This window comes from Chelonia mydas, chromosome 4 (genome assembly GCF_015237465.2).
Source record: "Chelonia mydas isolate rCheMyd1 chromosome 4, rCheMyd1.pri.v2, whole genome shotgun sequence".
Classification (NCBI taxonomy): domain Eukaryota; kingdom Metazoa; phylum Chordata; order Testudines; family Cheloniidae; genus Chelonia; species Chelonia mydas.
This window is the reverse complement of record NC_057852.1, coordinates 10,955,091-10,982,940: the sequence shown is the minus strand read 5'-3', so window position 1 is coordinate 10,982,940 and position 27,850 is coordinate 10,955,091. Positions and strand designations below refer to the sequence as shown.

General features: G+C 41.6%; 1 protein-coding gene across 7 annotated transcripts in view; it reads left to right on the top strand.

The window, feature by feature from the left end:
- The first annotated feature begins 378 nt into the window (after positions 1–378).
- The window catches only part of SLC20A2 (solute carrier family 20 member 2), a 72,695-nt gene continuing 45,223 nt past the window's right edge, over positions 379–27,850 (top strand). For 2 of the 7 annotated variants that reach the window (XM_037896617.2, XM_037896616.2), the window contains exons 1-2: positions 379–490; positions 25,549–26,097. In XM_037896617.2, the coding sequence (XP_037752545.1) occupies positions 25,809–26,097 (289 nt within the window). In that variant the 5' untranslated portion in view covers positions 379–490; positions 25,549–25,808. Of the gene's footprint in view, positions 491–574; positions 882–21,273; positions 21,439–23,884; positions 24,416–25,548; positions 26,098–27,850 lie in introns of those variants that run through there. The other 5 variants (XM_043544430.1, XM_007070986.4, XM_027833147.3 and 2 more) reach the window with 5 other exon arrangements.

Below are 27,850 nucleotides of genomic sequence, written 5' to 3'. Positions count from 1 at the left end.
GGTAGATCTCCTCGATCCTGGCGGCGGCGGCGGGGTGGATGAGTGAAGACCGAACTCCCTGCCCTTGCCGGGCCAGACCTTCACCGCCGAAGCCGGGAGCGCAGCGGGGTGTCCTGCGGTGACACCTTGCAGCGAGGTGGGCAGCGGGCGGGCTCGGGGCCTGGGGCGACGCTCCGTGACGGGGCTGCGGCCGGGGCCGGCCTGCCGGGGGCGAGAGGGGTCAGTCCGAGTTTCCTCATGCGGAGCCGGGGAGGGCGGGAAGGAAACGGCCCCGCGGGAGGCAGCGGCCCCCTCAGGCCCCTGCGGCGCGCCCTGGCCGCCCCGGCACCCCTAGCAGACGCGCGCGCTCCTCGGCCGGCGGCCCCCCCGCCCCGAAGTGACGCTGGGCCCGTGACCTCACGTCCCTCCGCGCTTCCGCATCCGGTTCGCGCGCGCTGCGGCAGCTGTTGGTGCTTCGCCGAGCGCGAGGCTGGAAGGCGCCGGCTGGGCGGTAAGTAGGAGCTGCCGCGCGCGCGGCGCGGCCCCTCCCCCCGGCTGAGTGTCCGGCCCTGGGCCTGCCTCCCGCGGGCGGGGCTGGAGGCAGGCTCCCCGGGCGGAGGTTACCGCCGCTCCTTCGCCGGCGGAGCGGGCCGGTCCCCGCTCGGCTCGGCTCGGCTCGGGGGCGCGATGGGCTGCCCCAGCCCGGCCCTCACGAGCGCTCGCTGCCGGGAAGGCTGGGCCCCGCCTGGCGCCACAACCCCCCCTCCCGGACCCCCCTCAGATCCCACGAAACTCTAGTCCGGGCGCCAGGCCCCCTGCCAGGCCGGTACCGGCCGCGGCGAGAGGCTGTGGGGCCCTCGCGCTTCGGGGGGGAGGGGGTACGGAGCGAAGGAGGCTGCGCGGTAAGAGGAGCAGCGGGAAGGGGGGGGGGCACCCCCAGGTACAAGGTGCAAATGCCCTGGCTGGGCCATGCCGCCGGCCCCCGGCCAGGACAACGCGCCGCGCCGGGGGCTCAAACCAGCGGCTGGCGCGCCGCCGAGGCGGCCCCGGCTTGCCCCGGAGCCAGAGCGGTTGTTTCACAGATTTTCCTCCCGGACCGGCCGCGTCCAGGGGCAGGGGCGGCTCGTGGCGAGCACAACGCTCCCCGCAGCGGCTTCGGCCAGGGCCGAGGCCGTTAGCGGGGCAGGATTCAGTCTGGGTAATCGTGCCAAACCCTAGCGTCCATTGACACCCCCCGGGAGGGATTGTGCCGAAAGCAAACACCGGGCCACTAACCTGGAGAGTTTTTTTTTTTTTCCTTAAGTGAAGAATGTAGTTAAATAATTCATGCAGGCGGAATTAAGGAAACTAAATTTTTTACCCTGATTATGGAGATGGTTCAGTTTAGGGCCGGTCTGCAGAACAGAGATAGGTCAGCCCAAGTACATTGCTTGAGGCTGTGAAAAACGTCATGCCCTGTGTAATGTAAGTAAGCCAGTAGAGAGAAGAATTCTTTCGATCTGTCGCAGGGGTGGGCAAGCTTTTTGGCCTGAGGGCCACATCTGGGAATAGAAATTGTATCCTGGGCTTTGAATGCTCACCAAACGGGGGGGTGGGGGAGGAGTGCGGGCTCTGGGGTGGGAATGAGGAGTTTGGGGTGTAGGATGGTGCTCTGGGCTGGGACTGAGGGGTTGGGAGGGTGGGAGGGGGATCAGGGTTGGGGCATGGGGAGAGACTCAGGGGTGCAGGCTCCAGGCGGCGCTTACCTCAAATAGCTCCCAGAAGCAGCAGCATGTCCCTTTTCCAGCTCCTACACAGAGGCGCGGCCAGGTGCCTCTGCAGGCTGCCCTGTCCACAGGCACTGCCCCTGCAGCTCCCATTGGTGTGCCGGAGGGGGTCATTGGAGCACATAGGAGCCAGAGCGGGGCCATGCGGCTGCTTCCGGGATCTGCATGGAGTGTCCCCGACCCTGCTCCCTGGCTGCAACGCCAGAGTCGGGCAAGCACCAGATCCCACTCCCCAGCAGAAGCTTGAGGACCGGGCTTAAAATGGCCCGCGGGCCATAGTTTGCCCACCCCAGATCAATAATCACCTCTCAGAGAGATGGATTTACTACAGCAATAGAAGAACCCCTTCCATCGCTATAGTAAATGTCTATGCTACAGTGGCACATCTGCAGCGTTTCTAGTGTAGATTTACTCTTAGTCCATGTGACACCAATAGAAAAGAACAAATGCAAGTAAAATATAAATGGAAATTAGGAGGACTAAGAGGAAGCTTGAAGGGCAAGCATCTAAAGAGATACAAACAAGAAATTATTTAAAAAGCAAGATCATCTAGAAGCAAGAAGCCTGTGAGAATTGTTATGTTCAATGAACTTCCAAAGAGTAAAGGGAGCAATTAAGAGGAAACGGACATTGTGGAAAACTAATGATTCTTTGCATCAGGCTTCATCACAGACCTACCCCAGGCCTATGATTTTTAGGCATTAAAGTTGAGATACTGTCAGAGACTGACATGTCAAAAGAGGAGATACTGGAAAAACAGCAACAAGTTACTAGGACTGGATGATATATAACCAGTAGTTCTGAAGGTATTTAAGTATAAAGTGCTTAGCTGTTAATGAAAATGTGCAATCTCTCATTAAAATCAGTCCCTGTATCAGAAGACTGGATGGGTAGGAAATGCAGTCCCTATCTAAAACAAATGCTAGGGACGATCACAGGAATTAAAATTTCTTCAATGGACAGTTAATTCCATCATTTTCCAATTTGGGGATTCTTGCGCCTTCCTTTGCGGTATCTGATACTGTTAGGCAGGATATCAATCTGACCCGTTATTTGCAGTTCTTCTGTTTGTAAAATGGTGGTCAAAGCTATCTGCACTTTATAAATCTTTGGCTAAATCAGTGTGTAGTGTGGTTGACTGTGCATAGACCTTGTCTGCGTTCACACTGAATCTGTGTTAGTAAGAACAGGCTATCCACTAGTTCAGGCATTCCCAAACAGATGTGTGTATATCATTGGTGGTACATGAATTTGATGTTCTATCAGCTCACTTCACAACAATTTTTAAGAAGGTAGTATATGAACCAGTGAAGTTTGGGAACAGCTGCTAGTTGATTACCATGGCCTTATAATACAGTTTATGGAAATATGGCAGTCTTGACATAACCTTTTAAATATAATCTTACTAGAAACTTAAATCTCATCTAAAATATTGTACCTATTAGTATTACTAGTAACGTGTCCGTTACCTTAACTGAAATAAATCAGGGGAAAATATTTTTTTCCACTTTGTACACTCTCTTTCCCATGGAGTCTTGTCAGTTTCTCCTGTTTGTAGTTTTTCCACATAACAGGAGATACAAGTTTTAAATAATCAAAAATGTTGTTGTTGGGAGGGGTTTTTTTTCTTGTTTTTTGTTGGGGGGGGGGGAGGGTTGCCAGGGAGCAGATCAGAGTTAACCAAAATAATTTTTGCTTTTTGTGAAATTGAGGAGTTTCAATTTGTCCCTTTAAAGATGGCTCTTGCCAAGTCCTTGGTTCCAGTGTGAGTGTAGACAGGCTAGTAGAGAAGTTGCTTTCTTTCCTACTTGAGGAAAAGGGGAAAAAAGGGACAAAGAGATGTATTGGTCCTTTTGGGCTTGCAAAATTAATGTAGCGGAAACAACCAAAATGACTATCCTTTAGTTGGTAGTAATGTTACATGGGCAGGCAATAGTTAAGTGTCCATCATATTGTGTACAATCCAGTAAATGAATCCAAATACTTCATCCAGTGGGTCCACAGATGGTTCTTTTTAATACCCTTCCAGAAGATGACTCAACTTCACACAAGCAGAGAGTTCTGAATATTCCTTTTCTGTACAATACATACCTCACATTAATGGAAATTGGAAAAGGTCCTGATGGTTCATGACTGGATTTCAGAAGTTTCACACTGTCATCAGTGAAAAGAACTGGCTTACAGATTGAGAAATAAGATGTTGAATCCTTGAGTAAATGCTTTCATTTTCTGGATTTGTTTTAAGTTATAAAAAATACTGTTTGGAAAACTGGAGTCCCTTTCATGGTACTCACTAGTCTGTAAAATGGAAGTTCATCTATGTCTATCAACAATCTCTAATACTCCTTGTGTATTTATTTTAATAAAACATTAAAAAAATCTTTCCAATTTAATAATCAAAATTACCTTTCTGTGTACAGTAGCTACAAATTTTCCAGGTTTCTGCTGAACTGAGCTGGAAGCAATTGTGAAATGTTCAGAAATTCTGAAATAGTATGAAGCTGTGTTTGTTTTCATGGAATCAGGGTACAGATATTAAAGCAGATTGGGTTTAGCTCTTACGACCTTTACTTTGAAGAGCCAAGATAGTTTGATTATTTTAAGATGGAGCAAGAAGAGAAATCTTGTTGTCCAGAATACATATATTTTACAGTAAAGAAATCACTTCTTGTAGTGGCTTTTGAAGAATGGTGCTTGAACCATGAATGAGAGAGAAGTGATTATATTTTTTTCCCCTCTGTTGGGTAATACTGTATTAAATTACAGCAAATCGTTCACTACATCATTTGGTTCCTGTATTATATTTAATGTTGCGTGATAGTTTGGGGTAGATGTGAGTGAGAGTACTGTTCTGAGCTTAACAATGCAGACAAAACAGCCAGCATGCAACTTTTAAACATGTACAATTTAGATTATACATTTGTAAGATGTCTTTAACATTTACCAGTTAATTGTCAATATTGACTATGTGAAAAAAGTAGTTACTTTCATGGTAGCAAAGAGCTATACCAACAAAGTGACTTACGTAACATTGCAGCGTCTGGTGTTGAAATGATTAATCAAATTTCCTGAATCAATTCATAATAGCTTGACTAATAGGAACATACAGGGAGTCTCATTACTAATCTTCCTGTTGACTTTATTCTTACTAGATTATTGGATCTTGTTGGACAGGACGTATTTGTGATCTTTTAAAACTATGTGCCAGGTTTCACGTAAGCTGCATTTGTTTTGGGGAATATTACATAGAGACGGATCATTACATTTCCTGTTAGATTGCTCAGCCCTATTTAAAAAGATGTTATGGAATCTAGATAGAAGTAGTTCTGTATAATCACAGAAAGTGTGTAAAGGAGAGTTTTCGTAGTCTGGTTTTGTTCAACTGTAAAATTGATGTTTCAGGGTTATGGCTGCAAATGTTTTTAACTTTGCTTTTGCACACAACTCTAGGGTTTTTTAAGAAGTGATACTGTCAGTCTGAGAATATTGAATTAAATGCTAAAAGTAACAGAGCTAAGGTAAATGATGTACTACTTAACAAGTGTAGTGCTTTCCGCCTTCAAAGTACTTTATAAACATTAACTAGTTTCTGTAAATTACAGGTCAGATTTTTAAAATTGTTCAGCATCCAGCTGCTCTCGCTGCTCTCCAGGGGAATTGTTAGGTGCTGAGGCTCTTGAAAAAATGGCCACTTAATTAGATGCCTAAATAGAAGCTGTTAGGTGCAAGGTTTTTTTGAAAATTAAGTCCTATAATCTTAACTAATCTTAACTATCCTTGGGAGGGGGAGAGATAGCTCAGTGGTTTGTGCATTGGCCTGCTAAACCGAGGGTTGTGAGTTCAATCCTTGAGGGGGCCATTTAGGGATCTGGGGTAAAAATTGGGGATTGGTCTTGCTTCAAGCAGGGGGTTGGACTAGATGACCTCCTGAGGTCCCTTCCAACCCTATCCTTCTATGATCCTAACTTAAGCACTTCTGTTTTTTGAGTGGTAAAAAATAATCTTTTGGTCATAACTAAAATATAGGGAGGTTTTGCTTAGTATTGTGCATACCTAAATTCTGCCAGCAGAGTTTATAAATTTAATGAAGCTGCAAATGTGGTTCTTAGGAGTCACACATTTGTATTGTTTGTGAGCACAATCATACTGGAAACCTTGCAGGAGCTCTAAGTTTTCTAATGAACTCTGCCAGTTACAATAATTGAAATATGCCCCCTCCTACACACACACATGCATATTTCAGGCTTTGCTAAAATTAATAGGGTCACATCCTCAGCCTGGTGTAAATTGGCATATCTCCATTGAAATCAATGGAGCTATGCCAGTTTACACCTAATGAGAAATGTAGGACTGGAAGGGACTTTGAGAGGTCATTGCGTCTAGCCCCCTGTGTTGAGACAGGGCCAAGTAAACTTAGACCACGTCTGGCAGGAGTTTGTCCAATCTGTTCTTCAAACTTCCCATGATGGGGATTCCACAACCTCCTTTGGCAGAGTTTAACTACCCTTATAGTTAGAAAGTTTTTCCTAATATCTAACCTAAATCTCCCTTCCTGTAGATCAAGCTTTTTACTTCTTGTTCTACCTTCAGTGGATGTGGAGAACAATTGATCACTATCTTCTTTATAACAGCCCTTAACATATTTGAAGTCTGTTGTAAGGTGATTGGTCCCCCCTTAGTCATCTTTTCACAAAACTAAACATGCTCAGTTGTTGTTTTTACTTTTCCTCATAGGTCAGATTTTCTAAACCTTGTTGTTCTCCTCTGGGCTCTCTAGTTTGTCCACATGTTTTCTGAAGTATGGTGCCCAGAATTGGAGACAGCTGAGGCCTCACCAGTGCTGAGTAGAGTAAGGCAATTACCTCCCAGCTCTGATGTTTGACATTTGTGTTAATACACCCCAGAGCCTTTTTCTCAACTACCTCACATGGTTGACTCGTATTCTGTTTGTGATCCACTATAACCCCCAAATCCTTTTCAGCAGAACTACCATTTAGCTGGTTATTCCCCATTTCGTTGTTATGCATTTGATTTTTCCTTCCTAAGTGTAGTACTTTGCACATATTGGATTTCATCTTGTTGATTTCAGACACATTTTCTAATTTGTCAGGATTGTTTTGAATTTTAAATCTGTTCTCCAAAGTGCTTGCAGTCTCACCCAGATGGGTGTCATCCACAGATTTTATAAGTGTACTCTCCACTCCATTATCCAAGCCATTAACGTAGTGGTTCCCAACTCTGGTCCACCGCTTGTTCAGGGAAAGTGCCTGGCGGGCCGGGCCAGTTTGTTTACCTGCCGCGTCCGCAGGTTTGGCCGATCGCGGCTCCCACTGGCCGCGGTTCGCCGCTTCAGGCCAATGGGGGCTGCAGGAAAAGGCGGCCAGCACATCCCTCGGCCCACGCTGCTTCCCGCAGCCCCCATTGACCTGGAGCGGCGAACCGCGGCCAGTGGGAGCCACGACCGGCCGAACCTGCGGACGCGGCAGGTAAACAAACCGGCCCGGCCTCCCAGGGGCTTTCCCTGAACAAGCGGTGCACCAGAGTTGAGAACCACTGCATTAATGAAAACACTGAATAGTACCAGACCCACTACTGACTCCTGCAGGACCCCATGAGATATGCTGTCCCAGTTTGACAGTGAACCATTGATTTATTTCTTGAGTACAATCTTTCAAGCACATGTGTACCCACTGTATAGTAATTTCTAGACCGCGCTTCTTTAGTTTGTTTATGAGACTGTCATGTGGGACTGTGTCAAAAGCCATACAAAAATCATGGTGTGGCACAGGAGCTCCAGGGCATGGTGCTTATCAGATGCTAAACTCTGTCAGAACTTGGTTTTAAGACTCCACGTGATACATTGTAAGAACCACAGAAGAAACCTCTGCATGACTTACATTGCCCAGCAACACTAGAAGCTCTGAAAGTGGGAAGACAATCCTGATAGGATCACAGCCCATCATGCTGAACAGTACTGTCTCACGGTTTACTTGTACTCCCGTCTGCATCCATCTATTGTCTCTTGTTTTATACTTAGATTGTAAGCTCTTTGGGACAGGGATTGTTTTTATTCTGTGTTTTTACAGCACCTAGCACGGTGGGGTCCTGGTCCATAACTGGGGCTCCTAGGCACTAAGAAATACAAATAAATAATATTAATGACGCCTTCAGCCCAGGATGCCTTGTGTGGAAGGCCTTAAATTGTAACCTTAAATTATTTAGTCATGGTGATTCCTTTTGACACTGTTACGAATCTTTTTATAACTTGGTAATTTTACTTACATGTATATATGAATGGGCAGGATTGACCAGAAGCCCAGCTGATTGTGCTGGGCTCCTGTGTGCTCCCCTTCTGAAGCAGCCTAATTTTGTGTGTTCAGTAGGGAGGCTTGTCATGGTCTCATGACTCTCTGCTTCCTGAAGCATGACTCCCTCTTTTAAAATTCCACTGAGGTCAAGAGTGCCATAGCCATGGGGCAAGATACAATTGCATGCCCCCACTCAGGTGAATATGCTGCTGCTCAGCCCCTGTGCAGGGGAAAGTTGAAGAGTTTGCCACTGCTTACCTTCCTCATGTGAGAGAATAAGACTCTATCTCTACATGCCTTCTACCGGTGGGTCGGGAAAGTAACTTTTGTTGGAGGGAAACACAGGAGTATTAGCTCACTTCTATCTTTGGCCCAATGCCCTGTAAGAACAGTAGTGTGAGAAGACCTGGCTACAAGACTGACCACTCCAGGTCTCAGTTTGGTCATGCCAGTAGTTTGAGGAAATGAGTAAAAGACTACTCTGTCCACATTACATATTGGACTGTGTTTTAACCATGGTAGGAGGTGCCCTTATGTTGTAACCTGGTTCCCTGACATGGTGGTTCTTTGACTGAAGATGTAGGCTTTGATGTGGACATGAGACAGCTGCTTTTTAGGAAGAGAAGGCTCAGTGCCTCGGACTCATGAGAATGGAGGTAAGATCATCTGCTTTCCAGTCCCACTCTACAAGTGGTATAAGGTGTAGGGTGTTTCCTGGAGTCACCTGCAGATGCTGAAATGCTGCGCAAACACTCCTTCCTACCTTTCTGCAGACTCCCTCTCATTTGGGAGGGATGGTGAAGGGGAAGGCACTGAAAGCTTAATGGTACTGCTGGCAGAGCTACTGAAGCCTAGGGCAGGTGTCTGATGGAGGTTGTGGAGGGAGGAAGATTTTGCTGCTGCTCAAGCAGAGGGTGTAAGGAAGGAAAAGATCCTGATACCAACAGTAGAAAAGAATGAAGGGCTTTGGCTGCTGTGAGATGGGGGAATCAAAAATGCTGTTTCCCACAGTGGGCGAAAAGTTGGGGGAGCATTTAGCCAGCCAGTAGGGAGTGTTATCAATCTTTATGAAGGGTATTAGGCAAGGCAAAGGGCTAGGATCTAGGTTTTTTTAAAGAATGAAAGCTTACCTCTTCATTTGACCTTTGTGTGGAATGCGTAAAATTGAGGGTATTACTATAGTTAAATAAAAATAATTCCAAATTCCAAGACTAACAGACTTGACAAATAGTCAAAGGAACCAATCTTGAATTAGAAAAACAATAAACCAAATTTTAAATTTCTGAGGCAAGCCCTTTTTATTAATTTAAGATATGCAGTGGCAAAACCTGGTAGCCTTTTCAAAACTGAAAAACCTCCCATTTTTCAAATACTTATCCAGCATTCTTGTCAATTACACCCACACATCCCTTTTAAAAAAAAAAAAAAAGTCCTCCTCCGTGGCAGAGATCTATGAATGACACATTTTAGGAGGATTGGTTTAGCACTGGTGAAATCCGAAGAGGGTTGATTTAAACTAGTAGGGTTTAGTGCAATTGAAGCGATAGAAGCAAAATCAACTTTGTGTATATAAATACAAACTTAGATTCTGCATAAACGTATGCTTAACTGTACACATGGGTAGTCTCATCAAGGTGCTGACTAGGGCCCCAGTCCTGCACACACAGATCTACCTAATTGTACACGTGGGACTACATTCATGTGTAAAATAAAGCATGTGCATAAGTGTTGGCAGGGTCAGCACCTATATAGTCAGCAACTGTATAGACTGATTACCCCTTTCCACAGATCGTTAGTGATGGTTTTTAAAATACAGCACTCAACATTTGTAATCCTAGAGACATTTTTTTTGGTAATGCAGAATAGAAAGTTATCTTTAGAGAGAACTGAACACCAAATGGATGTACTGCTTACTAAAATATCGCCTGTATCATTCGGAAAGAATAGCCTGTAATATGTTTTTGACTGACACTGTGGGGTGTGAAATCTAAATTCCTGCATAGAAAGATGTACACTGGTTGTGCAAGGGAGTTCCATGTGATCATTTTATTTATGGCATGTTTCTCAGATGTCTTTCCATGAATAGAGCAGCTGTTACGAACTTTAACCAGCATGGAGCTGTGAGTGTGTTTAGCCTACTCCCTTTTACTATATTCAGATATTGCTGTAGGCCATGATGAACAATATCAGAATTAGTTTGTGACACTAGTTTTATGAAATCAAGCAGTAGCTTAGCCTTAGTAAATACATTTTATGGACATCAGATAGAAAACTTAAGCATAAAAAGGGCATATTTTTTGTAGCTCACCTTCAATGGAAAATTTAGATTAGGAACACAAGTTGGGAGCTCATATAAGCCTCCCACATCCATTTCTTTAGTGTTTAAGATGAAGAAAGGATGGAGCTGGAAGAAGAGGAGGGCTTAGATTGTTTTTGGGGGTGGGAAGAGAAGGGGGTTCTTGACTGTCTTTAGCTATGCTCTTCACCCACGTCTCCCGTGTTAAACAGCAGTGGAGCCACTAAATAAACTTGCAGGGATTTTCCTTCTTTTGGTAATGAGCTGTGCATTGTTAGAAGTTGATGCATGGGCAAGACTTTGAAAAATTTATGTCCATAACTGTTCTAATTGATACATTTACATGACCTATATGTGGAAGATGGATTTTTTATTCTGATTTAGGTAAATATAGAGTGTAAGAAATACAACTTTTTGTCTAACACACCTTATTGAAAATTGTAGCAGCTAAAGCTACCTCTCCTATGTGTTGCAACAGATTTCCTTATCCTGACTCTGTTTCTGCAAATACCAAAGCTTTAGCATTCTAAGTCCATTAATGACCTAAAACTGATGAACCAGTGTTGCTCTTACTGCTCCTAAGAGTATCTCTGCCACAGCTGACAGCAGCAGAGCTCTCCATCACTCCTGTTGTTCTGCTTTGACAATAGCAATGTCCTGAGGGCCCAACACTAAACTTCTCTGCTTGAATTTCAGCTATTGTGGATGAAGTTATGGGATCTGGGAGCAGCACTATGCTACAACCTGTGAATTGGACCTTTGTTCCTCTTGGTTTGGGAAGGGCAGTGGGGAAGGGCCAGGACCATTATTGATTATTTCTTGCAACCTGTTGGTCTTCCTGGCAGGAGGGAAAGGAGGACAAGGGGCAAGTGTTTTTAAGGAAGGTATTTTAAGGTAATTTCTCTAGAAACCAACTCTTGATACTGATACACAGAGTGGGGGAAGCTGGAAGGTGAACTTATGAGTGGATCCAGAGGGAGAAGCAATTGGTTGAATACATGCCTCATAAATTTGGGCATCAGGTTCTTCTGGATTGAGAGTGAGAGGAATTATATTTCACTCTACCCCAGTCTATGTTACTAGTCCTTGATAGAGCTTAAGGGATTTAGGATGATCTGTTACTCGGTTAAAGATGTTGGAAAAGAAGGGAAATGTGCCTAAATCCAGTGTCCTCTGTTAAAGTTTGAGTGGGCTGTTTATGTATAAACCAGTGTCTTATGCTCACCTGGAAGATGGTGTTCAGGCAGGGTCACCCCATCCAAAAATATATACAGCAGAAATTTGGGGCTTCAGTGGTGGATGATGGAAAATTATTAGAGGCATGGAGAGACTTTGAATGAAGAATGGGAATAGAGAAGGTAAATAGCATCACCTGTTGTCCCACTACAAGAACAAGAGGACATTCAATTAAATTGAAAAGCAGTACATTAAAAACCTTGATATACAGTGCATACTCATGCCACATGATGTTATTGAAACCAAAAGCTTAGTGAGTTTCCAAGGAGGATTAGACATTTATATAGATAATGAGAACACTCAGAGTTATATTAAATAGGATTAAAAATAAATTAGGGATATAAACCTTCATACTAACTGATGAGGTTGGGAAGGAATTTCTCCTGTGGGAAAATTACATCATTGTTCACTATAGAATTTCTTGCATCTTCCTCTGAAGCATCTGGTACTGGTCACAGTCAGAGCCAGGATTATAGACTAGACAGACCACAGACTTGATCTGATATGGCAGTTCTTGTGATCAGCTATGATGGATAGAGTTCCCATGAGAAGGATTGAGAGGGGTCCTTTGAAGTTTTACAAGACAAGCTACTGCACACAGTGGGCTCAGTTTTCTATATATATTTTTTTTAATGAAAAATGACAGCTTTTGTTGAAGTGGTATTAAAAGAAAGGGTCCAGAGGACTATCTGCCTTCTTGGTAATACTAACCGCTTATATAATTATGGAGCCCAGGATTACTCTATGCACTACTGCAATACAAGCATGTAATATAACACATGTACAAAGAACTAGGATCTTGTATAAGCAGGCTGCTCTTTGCAGACTAGTTTTCTCAAGGCTATCGAGAAATACAAGAACACACTCTTGTTGTTTGAAGTACACCTTGACTTTAAAGGGTGTTCTGTCCAACATTAGGGATTTCAGAAAGGGCAGAAGAGAAAAGGGGTTACTCTTTTGATGGTCAGAGTAAGGCAGAGCACACTAATAGAGCTAATAGTTCCAGCAGTTTTTTACTGAGCTAGAGGATCCTCCTGGCAGTATTGGCACAACAATGAGGGTTGAAGTTGGTCTCAGCCCTCTAGTAAGTAAATTTTTTTCCCTTCCTTGAAAAAAATCATTAAAGGTCTTCAGTGGTCTGAGCTTCAAGGTAGCGGACAGAGTTTGATTCTTCTTATATATTTGCAAAAAGAAAAGGAGTACTTGTGGCACTTAGAGACTAACCAATTTATTTGAGCATAAGCTTTCGTGAGCTACAGCTCACTTCATCGGATGCATAAAGTGGAAAATACAGTGAGGAGATTTATATACACACAGACCATGAAAAAATGGGTGTTTATCATACACATTGTAAGGAGAGTGATCACTTAAGATGAGCTATTACCAGCAGGAGAGTGGGGTGGGGGGAGAGAAAACCTTTCGAAGTGATAATCAAGGTGGGCCATTTCCAGCACATTTCCAGGAGTTAACAAGAACGTCTGAGAAACAGTGGGGGGGAGGAGGAATAAACAAGAGGAAAAAGTTTTACTTTGTATAATGACTCAACCACTCCCAGTCTCTATTCAAGCCTAAGTTAATTGTATCCAATTTGCACATTAATTCCAATTCAGCAGTCTCTCGTTGAAGTCTGTTTTCGAAGCTTTTTTGTTGAAGAATAGTCACTTTTAGATCAGAAATCGAGTGACCAGAGAGATTGAAGTGTTCTCCGACAAGAATTATAACATTCATAATCCAGTCGGAGAACACTTCAATCTCTCTGGTCACTCGATTTCTGATCTAAAAGTGACTATTCTTCAACAAAAAAACTCTGAAAACAGACTCCAACGAGAGACTGCTGAATTGGAATTAATGTGCAAATTGGATACAATTAACTTAGACTTGAATAGAGACTGGGAGTGGTTGAGTCATTATACAAAGTAAAACTATTTCCCCTTGTTTATCATCTCCCCCCCCCCCCCCCCCCGTTTCTCAGACGTTCTTGTTAACTCCTGGAAATGTGCGGGAAATGGCCCACCTTGATTATCACTTTGAAAGGTTTTCTCTCCCCCCACCCCACTCTCCTGCTGGTAATAGCTCATCTTAAGTGATCACTCTCCTTACAATGTGTATGATAAACACCCATTTTTTCATGGTCTGTGTGTATATAAATCTCCTCGCTGTATTCTCCGCTTTATGCATCCGATGAAGTGAGCTGTAGCTCGCGAAAGCTTATGCTCAAATAAATTGGTTAGTCTCTAAGGTGCCACAAGTACTCCTTTTCTTTTTGCGAATACAGACTAACACGGCTGCTACTCTGAAACCTTATATATTTGGGCTCAGCTATTCCAAGATCCTTAGATACTTCCTATGGGTGTCTTTCCACATATAATGTTCAAAAAATGTACTTAGATATCCTGTACTCTCTATACATGCGTGTGTGTGTGTGTGCACACACAGAGACCTGTGTCCATTGAGATTCTTGGGTACAGACAGACATACCTGTGTCCACTGAGACAGGTGAAGATGGCAATTTAAAAAAACAATACTTTAATTAGATCAGTTTTGTAAGCAATTTATTCCTGGTGCAAAAAAAAGAATAGGACGTGTGTGTGACTAATGGCCGTTATAAAACTGAGAGATACCAGTTTCTCCCATTATGCAAATTATGTATCATGCTGGAAGATCCATGTTTTAAGGTACACCCTGATGCAGGAAGACTGGCTGGTGAGGTTAGACCTCAGGAAAGTGCACCTCTCAGTCCAGTGGTGAAAATTCCTGTTTGTCTGCCTCTGCTCTGTGGCATTCTGCTAAACTCCTGAACTCTGTGGTAGCCCTCTTCTCAGTCAGCATGTTACTTGAGATGGCATGCTGGTCGAGGCACAGAACTTGAGGATTGGTTGTATCACAAGTCTGTTTGAAGAAAACAACTCTGGATAGCCTGAGATTCTTGAGAAATCCACAGAAATGATGCATGCTCTGTGCTCAGCAAATATATTTCTACGTGGGTACTTATATGGCCCTCAACACTGTAATACCTGAGCACTTGGGATTTATTGTGATTTTCCTCTAGCAGATTCTCAAATGACTCCTGGAAAGGACACTGAGGACAGATCATATGGTTTTTTTCTGTATCCATTCAAGCATTAGTCCTGAGCCACATTCATCTACTGTAATCTACAAGGCTCAAAGCACAAGCCCTCTGGTGATAGCGAGTGAGAACCCATCTCTATGTTCATCCCTTCTTGCTAGAGGTGTAAGAGGAACTGGCACGATTGCTCTGTCATTTGGAGCAGGTTGAGGGATGTTAATTATGCAGTCTGTTATGGGGCAAAGTGTCCCTGTGTGGCTAGAATGCTATCATTAAATAGATTAAAGAGGGAAGGAGGGATTTGTATTTAATCTCAGGAGGTTAGACTCATGGGAGTTGGAATTTAAGGAATTTGGGATGGCAACTGATAAGGTGGAATGTGTTGTGGTTCTCCTGGGAAGGGATTTTGGTGTTGATGTGTGTTTAAAGATGACCTTGCCCCTGGTAGGGACAGATGGAATTGTTTTAGTGTCTGTTCTGTTCTCTGTGAAAGAATTAGAGAGCAGTTTTGGGTAACTGCTCCTCTGCCTTAAAGGGGTTTGTGTCTGGGGACGTTGCAGAGTTCTGTCCTGTCACCCACACAAATTCACTGTCTATGTGAGACAGTGAGGCACTTTGGGTTAGGGTGTCTGCAGTCTCTGGGTGACTCATTGCTATGCTTTCCTCTCATTGGACTTGGAAAGTGCTGCACTCTGGTTGGTCTCAGGACTTGGATGAGAGTAAACCAGCTGAGATAAAACTGAGGGTTATGTTGGTAGATCGGGGGAACTACTAGTAAAAAGATCAGAAGCCTGCAACACTTATTTTGGGATGTGGACTTCACCAGAGTAATACAATCCTTTGTAACCTCATGGTTAGATTACTCTAAGGTCAGTGGAACACATGCCTGGGTGGCAGTTACGTATTTGTTTTGCACCAGTGTCTTACAAGATACAAATATCAGAATGCTGTGCCCTGGAACTCTGGAACCCCTAGAAGACAGGCTTAGAAGGAGAAAATACAGTGGGCAAACCTAGAGGAAAGATTTGCATTTTGGGGGTGTGTAATATGTTTTCCACCGTGATTGTGGCATAGAACTCTAGATCTCCTGGGGGGTCCTGCAGATGGAATCTGGATAGAAAGAACTTAAATCTTGTTCAGCAGTGGATGGGTCGGCAATTTCTTTTAGCTGAACTGGCTGCTGGAGATTAGATCCAGAGGCTTTGGCAATAGATCCCATCCTCCAGGGCATGTAAGGATATCATAAGCTTTCCTCCCATTCACCATATTATCATGGACAGAGGCTCAAATGAAGAGATTATACTGTTGACCCCAGTGCTGGCAGTATTGGAACTCTCTGGTCTTGAAATAAAAGTCCTTTTTCCTAAAAGGACCTCAAATCAAAGTTAGGATTTTATTAAAGACACAGAGGAAAGTTGTTGTGCATCCTTCTTTTTTTCACCCCTGTGATGTTTCCTATTTTGCTTCTTGAGATACAGGTCTCATGATGAGGAGCTTCTTGGAAATGGAAGTCTGTTGGATGAGTCGGAATGAAGAAGAGTCACAAATTTAAGAAGTTGGCTCAAGTTTTCATTGCAGGCACTGGATGTTTCTGAGACCAAGCCCTGTGAGAAGAGCATGGGCAAAGAAGAGGGAAATGTAGATCCAGTCTTTATAGGAGGAAGCAGGGACGGCAGGATCTGAGAGAGGACGTGCCACATACAGCACATAACTTTTTTTTTTTTTTTGTTCTTCTCCTTCATCCATGAACTATAACACTTCTTGTTTCTCTGTTCTGGAAATGTGAAAAAATAGATCTCATCTGTGTCTTTAATACAACCCTGACTTTCCTTTGAATTCACTCTCAGAAAAGTATGAGTTCGTTGCACTTACATTTTTCTTGATGATTGGATAGCTGCTTCTTTGTATTTTGGAAACAGATTTTCTTTTTATAGGAACATATTGAATTCCCAGAGAAGTTTTCAGCGTGTACCAGTTACAGAACATGGCATAGCCGGGCTTTGCTTATATTTAACAAAGCAACTTGTAATACAAAATATTATAAATGTGCATTTAAATCTGAGGAAAAAACTCCAGTCCCCTCTCATTCTATTTGCCCCGGGATATATTTACTTTATAAAATGTTCCTGTCCTGTACTCTAGGTGCCTGTCAATATCAAATAAACTTTAAAAAAATTGAACTGGATATCAATCTTCCCAAAACGTTCAGCCCAAAAGAACAAGAAACCTTTACTTCCCAACTTCTCTTCTCCTCAAATCCCTGTTCCTCTTCAAGCTCCTGGGGAAACAGGATAAGCTTGGCCATGTGCTGCGTAGGCCAATGGACGTTGGCTTTGCATGACCAAAGGTTAAAGGCATGTTCCAGAGTTGAGTGTTCTTCACTGAGCAAAGCTTGTGATCAGCTTCTTCCCATCTAAATCATGGGACTGTTTGCTGAGGCACTTGGACTGATTCCAATAGCCACAGTATGAGGCAGGGTGAGAGGTGATCTAAAGTAGCCAGGGCCCAAATCATATAGGGATTTAGAAGTTGAAACCATCACCTTGAATTGCACCTCAAAATGAATTGGGAAGCCCTAGGAGATCATGGTGCACGGGTATGATGTGAAGTACTGCTAAGTACTTTGGCCAAGCTGTTCAAAAATTACCTAAAGTTTGGGTCTTGAATAAATAGTGATTTTCAAAAGTCAGAATGGCCAGCAACTCCCACTGATGTTAGTGGGGAGCTGTTGGGTGTTCAGGACTTCTGAAAGTCAGGTTACTTATTCAGAAGCGTAACTTTAGGTTCTTATTTTTTAACATCTTGGCCCCTGTATGAAGCATCTCCAAATAACAGCTAGCCATGTTCTGCACTACCCGAGTGATTTTCAAGCTACACATGATATTGCCTAATGTGTTATGATCATGTAATTATACCTCATTGTTTATAATCAGTATGTGCAAGGGGGCCTTTAAAGTTTGCCTGACATGTACATTTAAAATCTTAAAGTTTAATATAGTTTTCTGTATTTAATAGTGTTTCTGATGAAGGTGGATAAGAAATCTGCTGGTCTTTCTAATCAGAAGAAAACAATGTATCTGTAATGGTGTTCTACCCTTAATAAAATGTTAGTTATTTTTTGCATCATGACTAAATGCTTGGCTTTGGGGGTTGGTATTTTTGTATATAAAAATTTTATAAGATTAGTTGTTGATAGGTATAGTTCTTTAATGAATAATTTGTATAATTTTGCTTTCAAGTAAATAAATGTAATTAGACGAATTTATTGGTGTGTTGGAAATAGTTTTACAGTTTATAAGGGAACAGACGTTTTAGACACCGTAACGGACAGTATCTCCTGACTCACCTTCCTAGCCAACAACTGTATTCTAAACCAGTATTATTTTGCTAGGTAAAGAAACAATGAAAATTCCCATATCACTGAACTACTAAACTATAATTGGATTCAAAGTGTCTGCTTTTAGAGATTTTATCAGTGATATCCATTTTAAAAAATGCACTGTATTACTGTATATGGCATACTGATCTATTAGTAGCTCCCAACTAATGTGAGACATTCCAGTACTACAGTGATGGGCCCATATAAACACTTGGATAGACTGTCCATTCTGAGAAGTTACTCTTGATGCTATACTAAAACCTTTTCAGGATTGTTTAGCTGCTGATGCACAAACCAGTACGTTTAAAAAAAAATCAGCTACCATCCATTAGATTGGAACATGAAAACCTGAACATTTATCAGTGTCTATATAAGGCTCTACCCATTGCTGGTGTTTCTCCCAGCTTCCCTTGTTTCACGATACTTACCTTGTTCAGCTAGGCATTCCTTCCGGGTACTCTTGTTACTGGTGTTCTTTTAAGATCTCTATTAAAGCTTTACTGGTTATAGAAAGCTGTAAAAGTGAGGTACTTTGTGTGATTTTCTTCTCTCCTATCTTGAGATGCTGCTGCAGGTATCGGAAGAGAAAATCCCTATGAATAAAAGGGAAAATATACCTCTAGAAACCCAAACATCAGTAGACTCACAGGATTAGCAGATGGTGTAGTCAGCAGCTTCTTTCTTCTTGTAAATTTTTCTTATTAGTCTGTGAAGAAGAGTGTGGCTTGAATTTGATAAAGTTCTCCTCCATACAGCCCAATGCCCCCAGAATTGAGCACGAATTGCAGCAGACAGTTTTCACAATTCTGGGTTATTTTGGATGGTGGAAATATATTTTTGTTGATTCTGAATAAACTACAAGGTAACTTAGATGCCATGGTTGAATCTTGTCTAGAACAAGGAGCTGTTAGAGGAATTTATGATAGATGGATTTGATGAAGACTCTACCAAAACCTTTTATATTTCAATGGGCTAGATATTTAGTTTTGATGGGAACTAGTTTGTTTTTCCATACTCAAATCTGTTCCTCATAATTTTTTGTTTTCATTCATTGTATTCTTCAGTGGTATGCTGTATTACATACTCCTATTTTAACCGTGATGGAAAACCTTTCTGGGATTATGAGTTGTCCTATGACTGAGGTCCATGATGTTGATTAAACAGAACAAAAACTTTAAAGATGTTTCGTTTTATTATGTTTACTTTTCTTTGATCTAAAAGTTTAGATATTTTTGTCTACGCACTTTAAAATGAAGGGTAAAATAACCTCTGTGACAGGACCAGCATGTGGAAAGTCACACAGAAAACAACTGCAGACAACTGTGCGCTTGGGTCTGAGTTACTCCATGGGGTTGGAAGTTCTGATTTTTTGATTAGCAGTAAATATATCTTTTAAACCAGACATAAGAAATTATTTTAATCTGGGTACATTCATTCATTTTTACTGTGTGGGAGTTTGTGGGAATTAGGGTTGGGTTTGGGGTTTCATTCTTGGAAATTCTCACTTCACAGCTGGAACAGAAGAGGTAGATGAGACTTCAAGATGGATATATATATACAGGAGCTTTACCAAGCCAGAGGTCAAAAGGTCAGCAGTGATAAACATAAGGAATATATTTTAAATCCGCCTCTGTCTTTACATGCTAAAGACTGTTCCAAAAAGTGGATATTTTGCATTCCCTCCCCTATCAAACCTGGGGCCCAATCCTACAAACATTGATAGTGATAGTGTATTCAACCATGAGTAGTCCCTTCATTAGGGCTACTTGAGAGTATCTTTAATCAGATGTGTAAGAATCTACAGGATTGAACCCTGGTTTTTATTATTAAAACAATGTCACTTAATAGGTATGGAAAGGCCAATAGGAAAGTGCCAGGTGCTTCAGGCTTTCTCACGCCTGAAACTTTTGAGCATAGTCATCAGCTATTCCAGAGTCAAAAGGAAAGACTCTACAACCAAACACAGAGATGTGACTTCTTAAGTAAATTATCAAGTATAATGCAAGCTTAATAGCATTTTGGATCTTGAACATAATTAAGGCAATGTTGTCTGTGAGGGATTGTTGACTGGAAGAGAGGACTGAATTTTATCTTTGACTTTAGGAGGCTATGTGTTGTTTTGTAACTCGAGTTTTGCCCTACTAATTCTTTGTGGAAGACAATGTAGACTTGCTAGAATGTATGAGACTCCTTGTAAAGACTGAGTCACCTTTCAGATTCGCTAAGTTACACATGGATGACTATGACCACCAACTTAATCTGGGAACAGACAACCAGTTTAGACATCTCTAAACACTCTTTACTAGGAAAGATACTTTATTCAAACATTTTAAGGGTGAGATTTTCAAAACTGGCTGCATAGTTAGCCTCCTAAATCCATATGTAGGCCCCGAAATCAATGGCCTGATTTTCCCAAGTGTTCAGCATTTAGCAAATCCCTTTGCTTTCAGCACTTTTTAGAATCCGGCCACTTTTTAGACACCTAAATATGGACTAGGACTAGGAGCATAACAATGCCTCAAGTTCTACATGTTTTGGTCAAAATGTTCAATTTAGAACATAATTTATTGGTAAACCTGAAAACTGTCAGTTTAAGTTTACTGAAATCTGAAACATGATGATTGAAATTTTACAGTAAATATTTTTTCATATAAATCAGTTTTTCAATTGTATGCTAAATTTAAAATAGTAATGCAAATATCTTTTATAAAGCTAACCAGGTGCTTTTTTGGGGGGCGGGGATTAAATCTTTGCTAATGTATATTAATAAGAATGTTTTTCATTTGTAGGAAAATGGATCAAGGAATTTTGATTGGGTATTTTAATGTGAAGTTTTATAACAAAGTTTTGTGTGCTTGGGCCTCAGTCCTGTAAAAATTCACGCATATGCTTAACTTTATGCACTCTGAGTTGTCCCATACAAGCCAATGGAACTACTACTCGCATGAGTAAAGTTACACACAAGCAAACATCTCTTTTGTACTGTTAATGCAGTTTTCATAATGTGAACTAAATAGATGCTTGGTCCTGCTTTTGAATAGCAGACTTGTAATTTTTCAAAACTACTTGATCGTGCTAAAAATCCAAGCAGTGACTTGTGAAAATGAGATTTTCCCCCTCTCTGAACCGGTGTTTTGAAAGGGGTGGAGGTGGAAGAGAACATTGTTTCTTTTAAGATGAGCTTTATGGGATTGGTTTGTATGGTTAATATAATCATGACGTTATGTTGTGTTTTATCAGTGCCCGCCCCCGGCAGAATAACTTGTTAAGAGGAGGCAGATTTTCACTTAGTGAATAAATCCCTGGACACACATTGTTGCTTGTCGGTGTTGTCTTGGCTGCTCTCCTGTGTTGGAGTTAATTTTATCCTGGAGCTGCTGTGTAAGTTGTAGAACTGTTTACCCAATGTAAGTTTGTGTGTTCAGTTGTGGCTATGGGATAAGATATCTATTTTAGATTTCAGAATGTATGTACAATCAGGAAGGAAGTCACTTGAAGAATTAATTTAGCTCCTCTTTCTCTTTGAAACAGCCTGTAAATATTAGGTGAATTTTCAAGATTTGTATGTCTTTACAAAATCTATTATTGGTATCCTTCAGTATTTATTGTTTGGCTTCTAGTCCAGGAACTAAAGTCTGTAGTGTCAAACGATAAAAAGGTTCGATTGATTAGAAAGTTTCTATTCATTTGCTGCAGGACAAAATCTCAGTTCTTCCAGCAATAGTTTTTTTATTTAAAACTGAATGAGCAACAAGGACTTGTAGCTGCTTGCATTTATTTTCCCAGCCTCTTTCTTTGATTTCTTTATATGGTGAATGGAACCTCTTTAAATAACTAGTTAAACATAACTGCTGTTTGTATTGTCAGCGACTCTTTTCTGCAAACGTTCTGAATTCATTTCACCAACAGAACAAAATGCCCATATTTAATATTTTGTATGGCTTGAACAGGAACAGTAAAGAGAAGCTTGATCTTAAAAATATGTGTAAAGGAATTTTTTAGCTGAGATGGGGGCTAGTATTTTTAACCTTTCAGTGGAAGAGAGGGGGACAGTAGGAACTAATAAATGAAAGTATCCTCTGGAAATTTTAGTAGCAGAAGCTGAAACCCTCCCCCACCCATGTTAAACTTGATCTGAGTCCTTGAAAAACTATGAATAGCAGTACTGCTGCCCTGTAGAGTAATTGCTTAAAGCCTTCTTAAACTTTAACCGGATGGCTGTAGCTGAAATAGGAATTGGCTGATATACTGACTGCTTCTATGTGTACTGAGATTTATTTATTTATTTATTTTTAAAGAACTCAGGGCACCTCTGGTGCCCTGGAACATAAAACTTGTATCATAGTTGGCCCTGTGACAAATGCTATGCCTGTAATTTAGAGCCATATAGGGATGTTCTTTGCCTAGAACCACTTGAATTACACCACCTTTCATGTCATGGCTGGTTATTAAATAGATAATGTGTGAGTGTTGTGGCCTGTGGAGGAGCAAGGGAAGATAAGAACTATTAATGTGAATTTTAATTTGTTTGTATCTTCAGTTACAAGATGTATTTGATGGTAATAGAATGGAGTGCAAGATCTGTGGGATGCTGTAAAGTCCATAGATCTGTCAGGAAGGAAAACTTGACACTCTTTTTGAATGAAAAACACGATTACATGAGAGTTTGAGGGGTGTGGAATAACCTACCACGTGCTCCAGTGTACTAAGTTTTTAGACAGACTTCTCAACTAATGGTAGTTAGAAGTGAACTTGCTTTTCATTACAGATCAAATGTGATTACTTAAAGAGAAATGTCTATTGTTTTGAACACTGCAGGGAGAAAATCCTGTTGTCTTGCATGTTTTATCATCTAAACTTTTCTAAAGGGTACTATTTGTTACATTTGCACCTAGAAAATGGTAAATTTACCCTTTAATGTTTGCTAATATTCAAGCAGCAAAAAGTGCTTTTAAAACTGAATCTCCCTGAAAAGAGGAATTGTAATTCACCTTTTCTCTTGCAGAACAGATTAAAACATGTTAGCCTAAATCAGGTGTTGAGGGGGGCATAATGCACAGCAAGCTTCATGTCAGTTTAATTTTTGCCACTGCCTGAATAGATTGTGTCGTAGTTTTCATCGACGGGAAGATGAAAAGACACATTGTGGGTTCTCACTCTCTGGTTGCTTGTTTCCTTCATGCAGCATATTTGTTTTGTGTCACTGGTTGGTAATGTGTTCTAGTTGACCCCTTGGACTCTGCACTTGGCTTTGTGAGTGTCACTTTCACCCTTCACCACTGTTGTCTGATGGTTCCTGGCCCTCAGATTTCTCTCTTTGGTAGCAATTCGTTTGTCTAGAAGAGTAAAAAACTGGCAAATTTATGCTCTAAATTTCTCACGAGATTTTCACTAAGGGTTTTTTATGTCTATAGTTGAAAATTTACCAAAATAGCTATTACAGCATAGTTATTTTGGTATAAGCCCCTGTGTAGACACACTTACTCCCAAACAGGTATTTTGGTAAATTTCCAAATGTAGGCAAGCACTAAGATGAAGTGTGGGTGTTACACCCCAAATTCATTCCAAAGGTCCCCTCTGAATTCCATATAAATCGGGTATGCACCTACCTGTTTTCTACCCCAACGCATATACCACCATAGAAAACAGAAGCTCCATTCTCTGGATATCCATCAAGCTTTTGCTTTCCAGCAGCAAAGGGCCAGAGCCTTCAGGAAATCTCTGAGACTCTTTATTACCACTGCTGAGCAGATGAAAGGTGAAGCAATCTCACAGAGACTTTCTAAATGGATCTCAGATTGAATTCTGCTTTGCTGTGAGCTGGTGGAGTGTAAGGCCACACTCAACCAGAGGCCTGGCTAACTTGGTGGCTTCTCTTTAGGGTGTCCTCCTCCTGAAGATCTGTAGCGTGGCAACATGGGGCTCTGTGCGTAACTTTACTAGACATGATGCCCTAATACAACTGTCTTCAGCAGACACATCCTTCAGTACAGTGGTCCTGTAGTCTGCAGTGCAGCATGGTTCCTCAACGAGACGCCCAAAGCGAATACCCATAGGGACCACAACTTGAAGAAGGAAGGAAGATGACTTACCTTACGATAATTAGAGTTCTTTAAGACGTTTGGTCCCTGCGAGTATTCCACTACCTAGCTTACTTCAGATTCTTTATTAGGTATTTGCAGTAGAGTAGGAAGTGGAGAGGCAATCGATCCACACCGCCCCTTATGCCCTTGCTTCGGAGCATGAGAAGACTCAGGGTGCAGGCATGGATCAACAGACGACGATAGTAAAAGTCTTCCAGTTTCAGGTGCATGAAACGCATGCACATTCTCAATGGAATGCCCATAGGGACCACACATCTCAGAAAGCTCCAGTTATTGGAAGGTAGGTAGGTAATTTTTCTTTTTGCCTGGCTCCCTGTCTTCATCTCCCCTTCACAATGATAATTCGAGAGGGGAAAAATCTGGGGGCTTACATAGACAATGATCAAGCTTTTAAAAAAATGTTTGTAAAAATACATATATTGGCTCCTGTTGAGACGATATCAAAGTTTAAGGGCTCAAGAGGACTGAGATGAGGTTTGCGTAATTGTGTATGTGTGAAGAAATAAGCCAGGCTTTTTCCCTCTCCTGAAATCCATTCTTTTCTGTACGTTTTTTGTTCGGAAAATCTGAAGAAGTAGCACAAGATAAAACTTTGCCAAAGGATGTCAGAACTCTCTCTGAAAGCTACACAAGAACCATTGAAAAATGTATATTTGAGTATAATAAATCCAGTAGTGCATCATACAGTTCAATGAACTAACCAGTTTTCTCTAGGAGGAAAAGAACCTTACATTTACTGTTTTAACTTTTTTTGTTTAAATATCTGTTCTGTGACCTGGACACACACAGATGCATGTAGGTACACTGAAATAAACATCGTGAAAAATCACAGTATGTTCCAGTGATTGGAAGGCTGTAAGGCTAAAAGGCTCCAGTATTCCCACTACCCAAAAGCAGCAATAGATAAACATTTGGAGACATCTGGGTGCCTTCTCATGTGATGTTTAATGAATAAATGTTTTCAAAATTAAGGGCCAGGTCCTCACCTGCAACTGGTGTAAATTCACATAGTTTCATTGAAGTCAATGGGGGAAGGCCAACTTACATCAGCTGAGGATCTGGTTCTTTTTAAGCCATTCACTTACTACAAGAAAAAGAAAGTCATCTTGTTTTTCAGGGAGGACCAGTCACACTGTTTGCTTAGAATTTAAAAACAAATAAACAAACTTTACAAATATATCCTCTCAAAGTGACCTAGTACATTTTTCAGTCACTGATAACGCTAAAAACCTGTATTGCTTTTGAGTTGACCTAGTTTTAATCTTGTCTGAATTGCTTTATGGTTAGCACTGTCACGTGCCAAAAATAGATCCCATTAGTGGATTTAAATAATTTCTTTACTTCTGAAAGGACATACTGTTACAAGCTTTGCAGACAGACTGCTTCACTTTTTCAATCTTTCTTCTGTTACAGGAGAGGACGCTGCAGTTGTACCAGTTGTGAAGCAAAATATGGAATGTGTTTCACTGCTGACTGAACACAGCCAAATGAACAGTATTGACAGTAGTTTGAAAATCAGCAGTTAGCAGTTTGTTCACTTCCCAGCACTTTCCAGAGAGAACTAATTGTTTTCAAGAAATCTGCTTTACAAATCTGTTACAATACCCTCCAACTTTGTCTATTTAAATATTTGCAAAGGGGAAGCATTTACCTACAAGCACACACTGGGAAAAATGGCAATGGAGGAGTACCTATGGATGGTCATTGTGGGTTTTATCGTCGCTTTTATTTTGGCATTTTCAGTTGGTGCAAATGACGTTGCCAATTCTTTTGGGACTGCTGTGGGCTCTGGTGTGGTCACTTTGCGCCAGGCCTGCATTTTGGCTTCAATTTTTGAAACCGCTGGCTCAGTATTACTGGGAGCAAAAGTAGGAGAAACAATTCGGAAAGGTATCGTTGATGTTAATCTGTACAACAGTACTGTGGATCTGCTGATGGCAGGAGAAGTTAGTGCAATGGTTGGTAAGTAAACGTCTTTCATTTTTGAGTAACGATAGGCATCTAGTTATAATCCTGTTCATCATGCATTTTTCTATGCCGTTTAGACACTCCAACTTTCAGTACGTACATGTCTGGTTTTTCTTTCTCTGTTAAAAGGAGACCTGGATTACTTTTATGAGTCTCTTGCTTTTTTTATTACTTAGATTCTAATCACTGTCTTTTCTTTAATGTTCATAACTTTTCATTTTTTAAAAAGAACGCTTGTTTTGTAAAATGATTTGAATAAATCATTGGGGGGAGGGATAGCTCAGTGGTTTGAGCATTGGCCTGCTAAACCCAGGGTTGTGAGTTCAATCCTTGAGGGGGCCATTTAGGGATCTGGGGAAAAAATTGGGGATTGGCCCTGCTTTGAGCAGGGGGTTGGACTAGATGACCTCCTGTGGTCCCTTCCAACCCAGATAGTCTATGATTCTTTGAAATGGTCTAAAGAGGCACTGAATAAGTGACTTTTAATTTGGAAAATGTATTAATAGGATAAGACACCATTTATGGCCATACAAAAAATCTTGAGGAAATGGCAGTTTATAGTGAATACCTATTCTGAGGATTTAGTCAAACTGTTAATTTTACTAGAAAATTAAAATATTCACTTAGACTCTTCACTGACCACATGACTGATTATAATTACTGTATACTTGTTCTAGGGCCATAACAACATTAAAAGGAATAATAGATTAGGGAGTGACCAACTTCATGTAATTTTAATCCTTCTGATTCATAGTCCCTCATAAAACTAAAAGATGTGTTTGTTTTTTCTGTCTACTGACATAGCTTTTGTTTGCTTTTAATCTAAGCCTTGGTTAGATCAAATACTGCGTTCAGAGGGAAATGAAATTAGTCCCAGACCATGTTCTTCGTTTCTATACAAGAAGTGCTGTGAACTTTGGAGACGTGATAGGAAGCGACAGCAATAAGCACAGATGCAACCACATTTTAAAAAGGTTAGGGAGAGCCAGAAGAGACAATTTTCAATGTATAAAAACAATTAAAATGGGGTCTGTGTGGTCACCCCAATCTTACCCTACATTCTCTCTACAACCACTCTACAGTCTTGCAATGTGTTCCTTAAAGCCCCAGCTGCTGAAGTCATCTGATTATGTGGGAATATCATCTTATTTTTAAATGAAAGTTTTCACCCCACCTAGCACACGCAGGAGTTCCTCCCCTCAGAATCTCCCGCACCTCTATCATCCTTCCCTTCTATACCCACCCATGCATTTCTGTCTAATTCCTCTAATCTCCCCACAGTTTGCACACGGTGCTTGTCAGCAAAGTATCTGCTGCACAAAGCCTAACACACACAGCTGTTGTTCTCTGTCTTTTCCTCCAGAAAACACTTTGTGGGGTGCTTCAGTCTGAGCATCGAGTGCTGGTTTCTCTAATACTGTTAGGAGGTTGTGTGCTCTGGGGTGGGGAGTCAGGATACCTCTTCAAAAGGGGAGATGGCATGGGCTCCCAGAAGATCTTTGCTTTCTTTCACTAGCCAAGAGGGATAGGAGTCAGTCACATGGGATCCCCCCCCCCCCCCCCCCCGCCCCTTACCATGACTACTACTTGTGGAGATAATGCCAAATTCTGGGAAGAAGAGTATAATATCATCTCTGGCCCAGTGCCTGACTTATTGTCTGGTAAATCCTCAGACACTAGGTCTCTCTAGATCTAGGATAGTGCCTTTTTCTAGGTTTGCTAGTACCACTACACTGTATACTTCGAC